The sequence below is a fragment of the Palaemon carinicauda genome, chromosome 13 (genome assembly GCF_036898095.1).
Source record: "Palaemon carinicauda isolate YSFRI2023 chromosome 13, ASM3689809v2, whole genome shotgun sequence".
In the NCBI taxonomy this organism is placed as follows: domain Eukaryota; kingdom Metazoa; phylum Arthropoda; class Malacostraca; order Decapoda; family Palaemonidae; genus Palaemon; species Palaemon carinicauda.
The window spans coordinates 30,221,824-30,229,169 of NC_090737.1; the positions used below are offsets into that span (position 1 = coordinate 30,221,824).

The 7,346-nt window shown below is 33.4% G+C and overlaps 1 protein-coding gene across 1 annotated transcript in view; it reads right to left on the reverse strand.

Annotated features, from left to right (window-relative positions):
• Nucleotides 1-1,116: 1,116 nt before the first annotated feature.
• Nucleotides 1,117-7,346, reverse strand: part of LOC137651486 (uncharacterized) — a 132,224-nt gene continuing 125,994 nt past the window's right edge. Inside the window, exon 5 of the mRNA XM_068384710.1 lies at nt 1,117-1,270. Within this exon, the coding sequence (XP_068240811.1) occupies nt 1,117-1,270 (154 nt within the window). The remainder of the gene's footprint in view (nt 1,271-7,346) is intronic.

Genomic DNA, 7,346 nt, shown 5'->3' on the forward strand with positions numbered 1-7,346 from the left:
CTTCCCTATCAACTCTATCATACGCTTTCTCCAGATCCATAAACACAACATACACCTCCTTACCTTTTGCTTAATATTTCTGGCATATCTGCCTAACTGTAAAAACCTGATTCATACAGCCCCTACCTCTTCTAAAACCACCCTGTACTTCTAAGATTGCATTCTCTGTTTTATCCTTAATCCTGTTAATCAATACTCTACCATACACTTTTCCAACTACACTCAACAAACTAATACCTCTTGAATTACAACACTCATACACATCTCCCTTACCCTTATATAGTGGTACAATACACACACAAACCCAATCTACTGTTACAATTGACAACACAACACACATATCAAACAATCTCACCAACCATTCAAGTACAGTCACACCCCCATCCTTCAACATCTCAGCTTTCACACCATCCATACCAGATACTTTTCCTACTCTCGTTTCATCTAGTGCTCTCCTCACTTCCTCTCTTGTAATCTCTCTCTCATTCTCATCTCCCATCACCGGCACCTCAACACCTGCAACAGCAATTATATCTGCCTCCCTATTATCCTCAACATTCAGTAAACTTTCAAAATATTCCGCCCACCTTTTCCTTGCCTCCTCTCCTTTTAACAAAATTCCATTTCCATCTTTCACTGTCTCTTCAATTCTTGAACCAGCCTTCCTTACTCTCTTCACTTCTTTCCAAAATTTCTTATTCTCTTCATATGAATGACCCAATCCCTGACCTCACCTCAGGTCAGCTGCCCTCTTTGCCTCACTCACCTTGCGCTTTACTTCCACATTTTTCTCTCTATATCTTTCATACTTCTCTACACTATTACTCTGCAGCCATTCTTCAAAAGCCCTCTTTTTCTCTTCCACTTTTACCTTCACTCCTTCATTCCACCATTCACTGCCCTTCCTCATGCTGCCTCCAACAAACTTCTTGCCACACACATAAACTAGCAGTCCCGACAAAATTTTCTTCCACTAACTTCGATTCCTCCTCTGAATTACCAGTTTCTCTTACTTTTACTTCGTCATATGGCATTTTCAACCTTTCTTGATATTTACGACAACAACAAATGTAACCGTTTCTAGTCCACTGCATGACAAAAGCTTAAGGCATGTCATTAATCAGGTCTTGGGTTTGGCCAGTTTTCATCATTACGCTGGCCAGTATGGATGTCCACGACTAGTACAACTTTGCTAATCACGGCGATACTCAAAACTCTTTCACGGCGTCGAGGTATCACCATGCAGAAAGGTATAGTAACATAAATCAAACTCCAAAGACCACATTAAAAGTTATATCAAATCTAACGATTACATTTCAATGTAAGGTTCACATCGTACACAAAAACATGCAATACATAGATTGAACCTTATGTCGTAAAAGGTTCAAACAGCAAATTAAAATTGATACATTTCATCTGGATAGCACGTAAAGTATTACGTTGGTATTACAAAAGTTCAAACTTTAGACTTCAAGATGATTTAAATTTTATTAACCATTGCAAGGTCCTATAAACATATCTGCTCACTTATGAAGACTCCTTATAAATGGCATCTTGATAATATAGAAACAAACTATATTATTTAACCAATCACTATAATAATGGAAAAAGGTAAAAGAAATGCACTTAAAATCGATCTTGATTAAAAATAAGTTTGTTAAGAGATGGAAATCTTACTTTTGCGTATTTATAGTATTAGAAATTATAATACACATCATAACATGTATGTATGTATGTATGTATGTATGTATGTATGTATGTATGTATGTATCAATAAAAGAAACATGTCACCGAAAAATGGCTTTTATTGAAAAGTACAACGTAACCACAGCAGTTGTTGGTATTGTACAATTGATGCGGTTACATTGTGCTTTTTATTAATAGACATAACTTTTTGCAACTAGTTTCTTCCGTTTATATATATATATATATATGTGTGTGTAGATAGATATATATATATATATATATATACATATATATATATATACATATATATACATATATATATATATATATATATTTATATACATAATAGTATAACATACATACGTCCATATATAAAAGAAAAAGAGAGAGAGACAGAGAGAGAGAGAGAGAGAGAGAGAGAGAGAGAGTATAATTCTCTTCTGAAGAAATTGAAATTAATATTCATTAGTGACAGTTTTGAAGATATCGCACTACATCTCAGACCTACAGAAAGAATGAACAGTATACTGCAAATGAGATAATACAATAAATAAAGAACTTGCTTCATAAAACTAAATTTAAAACAAAAATTTCATCGAAGAAACCTAGCGCAAGAAACGCTAAAGGGAATTTAACCTACGAACAGGTCACTAAAATTGACATTTGAAGACAGAAAAAATAAACATACATATACCGTGTATATATATATATATATATATGCACATCATATATATATATATATATATTATATATATATATATATAGAGAGAGAGAGAGAGAGAGAGAGAGAGAGAGAGAACCATATTCACCCAAGCCTAAATTAAAAACGATTTCATTCTGTTCCAGAGTAGCATCCCCAGTGCCGACATAACAAAAAAAAAAAAAAAAGCAAAATGTGCTACAAGCGCAAAGAATTCCAAAGTTTTCAGACTCGCTACGCCTTTGAATTGGCCGGAATGACTTTTCACACACACTGTAGTTATGTTCAGCAATTCTAACTTTTTAACAGGATTTTACTTTGACCTAAGTAGGTCACGTTGATTAGAGTGAGAAGCAATAGAAGAGATTTTTCGTTTAGCGAACTCACAGAGTTGAGAAAAAAAAGAGTATTAAAATTACTTAGTTACGAGCAAATAAGTTTTATTAAGGAAAATAATAAGTTTAGAGAATCTTCGCTACACAATAAAGAACAAGTGTGTGTGTGTATATATGTGTGTGTATATATATATATATATATATAGATATTATATATATACCTCTATGTATATATATAAATATATATATACATATATATAGATATATATATATATATATATATATATCCAGTCACGCCCAGCTCTCCCCATCCCTCGGATAGAGGAGTAGGGGTACCCTGATGAGGGGGGTTCGTGTTTGACAGGTCCCATATATTAAAAAATATATCAATAAAAATAACATTAAGTTTTTATTACGGGTAATTCATTCGTTAGCTTACATTTCTGAGATTTGAAAGCAAGAATACCTCACCTGAAATACAGAAAGGAGGAATAAGCCGTTGATATATTAATAGCCGTTCGTTTGATGGACGGGATAATCAGTTTGCTAAATCGTTTACCGTTATTACGATCGGACATGTCATCTGTAAATAGAATTTTCTCGAGGTCTCTCGAAGGAATTCTATATCCGCAGGCACAACAATGAACTTGATGCACATTTTTCAAAACTCTTTAGACCAGAGGTATTGAAGAATTTGTTTTTACTGAAAACGTAAAAGAAGCAGGGGAAGGAAGAAAAGACGATGGATTGAAGACCTGAGAAAGACCATAAACAGAGGGAAGTGGAAGGACATGTATGAGGCCTTTGTTCTGCAGTGGACTAATAACGGATGATGATATATATATATATATATATATATAAATATATATATATATACATATATATACATACATATATATATATATATACATAACATACATATATATGTGTGTATATATATAATGTATATTTATATATAAATATATATATATATATATATATACTGTATATATATATATATATGAATATTTATATATACATATATTATATATATATATATATATATATTATATATATACACATATGCATATTTATATATACATATATATTATATATATATATTATATATATACTATATATATATATATATATATACACTCGTATGTGTATATATCCACCTATAAACGTGTATCTATATCTATCTATCTATCTATCTATATATATATATATATATACTCTTATGTGTATATATATAAATATACCTATAAACGTGTGTGTATACAGTATATATATATATATATATGTGTGTGTGTGTATATATATATACATATATGTATATCTATATATAGATATAGATACATATATATATATATATATGTGTGTGTGTATACTCGTATGTGTATATATCTACCTATAAACGTGTATCTATATATATATATATATATATATACACTCATGTGTATATATAAATATACCTATAAACGTGTGTATACAGTATATATATATATATATATATTATAAATATATATATATATATATATATATTATAAATATATATATATATATATATACTGTATACACACGTTTATAGGTATATTTATATATACACATGAGTGTATATATATATATATATATATAAACTTTTTAGTCGGTTACTACTTTGTATGACGAGAATTACAAACAAACAAATTATCACTCCTTCCCGAAATTCCCGTCCCCTGGAATCTTTGCAGCTTAACTTTCCAGGAATTCATTCTACCAAAAACACGTAGGCCAAAGAATTTTATTGCAACAAGAACTTCTCACCAAACATTTGCTGAATAAAATCAATCTAAATTAGAATATTTACAATTCAATGCAGCTTTGAAGTAAAATAGTACGGTTTTTAAAGGCTTCAGTGGGATATACAGGAAGTTAGTACCCTTCTTAATTACTTTTATTCACTGCCTGATAGGTCTTTTCTCAATGGCGTATTTTGCCATACTTTTTTCCCTTAAACTGAACTCATTATAATTATAATTATAATTATTATAATTATCATTAAAATTATTGATAAGATTATCATCATCATCATTATTATTATTATTATTATTATTATTATTATTATTATTAGCTAAGCTACAACCCTAGTTGGAAAAGCAAGACGCCATAAGCCTAAGGGCTCCAACATGAAAAAATAGCCCAGTGAGGAAAGGAAATAAGGAAATAAATAAACTATATTTGAAGTAATGAACAATTAGGATATTTTAGAAACAGTAACAACATCAAAACAGAAATTTCATATATAAACTATACAAAGACTTATGTGTCAGCCTGTTCATTATATTCATGATATAATGAAGCGTCTTATGTAATCCCAACACAGATATTAATGTCTTTATTACATTCACATAAAACTTGATGCTTTGCAATTTAAGCTGACATGCTATATTCCACACCCAAATGTTTTTGGCCAGGGCACCAGCCGCCCGTTGAGATACTACCACTAGAGAGGTATTGGATCCTTTGACTGGCCAGACAGTATTGCATTGGACCCCTCTCTCTAGTCACGGCTTATTTTTCTTTGCCTACACTTACACAGAATAGTCTGGCCTATTCTTTACATATTCTCGTCTTTCCTCATTCATCTGACAACAATGAGATACTTAACACTTCTTCACCCAAAGGGTTAATTACTGCACTGCAATTTGTTCAGTGTACTTTCCTCTTGGTTAGGGTAGAAGAGACTCTTTAGCTATGGTAAGCAGCTCTTCTAGGAGAAGGACACTCCAAAATTAAACCATTGTCCTCTAGTCTTGGGTAGTGCCATAGCCTCTGTACCATGGTCTTCCGCTGTCTTGGGTTAGAGTTCTCTTGCTTGAGGGTACACTCGGGCACACTATTCTATCTTTTTTTTTTTCTTCCTCTTGTTTTTTTGAAATGGTGTGTTGGGCAGGCTTAATAGAAGGGCCATGGATGCCTGGTGGTTTATCAAGAGGTTGTCTTTTCCTTTTTCTGATTTTTTCTTCTCAAAACCATCCTTACTGTCCTCCCTTCAGTTGAAGTGGCTATCCTGGAGGGTATTTAGCCTTGCATGGTGTATCGGCTCCTCCATGTTGACCAGTTTTTCCGACTTTTTACTATAGTCTATGGATATCATCAATCACTTTTATTATTATTCTGTACATATTGTTTTTGTTTTAATTCTTGTTAATCTAGTTTTTAAGTATGATGTCTCTTTTTTATTTCTATTAATTCTTATGCTGTCTGGAGACATTGAGCGAAATCCGGGACCAGTACGTCCTAGATTTCGTCAATGTCGTCTTCTGTATTGCAATATTCGTGGTCTTCATGCAAATATCCGAGACCTTACAGTTGCGTCCAGACAGTATGATATTCTTTTGTGCTCAGAAACTTTGGTTTCTAATATGAGGCACTCATCTGAGCTCCTTATAACTGGTTTTAAGAAGCCAATAATGCTGAAACGTGATTCCATTCCTAGGGCCAGGGGAATGGCGGTGTATATTAGGACCGAGTACCCTGCTTCTCATAAGTCCTGCTATCAATGTGGATGTCATGAGATTCAGGTAATAAAAGTTTGTGGCAGGCATAACAACTTTTATTTGTGTTCAATCTACCGGAATCCAGACATGGATGATTCTATCTTCGATTGTCTTCTTACCATTATGGCTAAGATACAAGAAGATGATAGAAAGGCTTCGTTTGTCTTTGTTGGTGATTTTAATGCTCACCATAGGGAGTGGTTGAGTTCTATCTCTCCTACCGATCGCCATGGCTTAAGAGCTTTAGACTTTGCCTCGGAATCAGGCTGTGAGCAAATCATAAATGAAGCTACTCACAGGTCTGGTAATTGCTTGGACCTCGTATACACTGACTCCCCTGGCGTTATAACTAGTAAGGTTGGTTCTCCAGTCGGGACTTCTGATCATGCCTTGATTTCATTATTAGTGAAGACTGAGCAGCCTGTCCCTGATATATCATATTCTTGTAAAATTTATATGAAATCCCAAGCAGACTGGAATGGGATTTTGCATGATCTTTTGTGCTTGAATTGGTCACAATTATATAATAGTGTAGATCCTGTTGTCCCTTTGAATGAGAATCTAGTCAACATAATTGATAGGCGTATCCCTTCTCGTGTGCTAAGGTACCGAATGAAGGACAAACCGTGGTTCAATGATGATTGTAGACGTGCTTATTTGGAGAAGCAGGAGGCCTATCACCTTTGGAAGGGTAACAGATCAGATTTGACCTGGAACAACTATACTCAGCTTCGAGCTTTTGCTCAGAGAGTTTATGCCTCAACTGAAAAGGAGTACAATTTAATCATAAAGGAAACCCTCTCTGGTACAACTCAGGAACATAAATGGTGGTCTACCCTTAAATCTGCACTCTTTGGTGTAGATGCAACAGTTCCTCCTTTACTTAAACCAGATGGCTCCGTCACTCACTGTCCAAAGGAAAAGGCAACCCTTTTGGCTGATGTTTTTGACAGTAAACAGAGTAATGAAAAACTTGAACTTCCTCATTCCTGTTTTCCTGAGGCTAAACTAACTAGTTTAGCTTTTCGATCTCGTGAGATTAAAGCTCTGTTGATGGACCTTGATTCTTATGGAGGTGTAGACCCAAATGGTATTTTTCCTTTG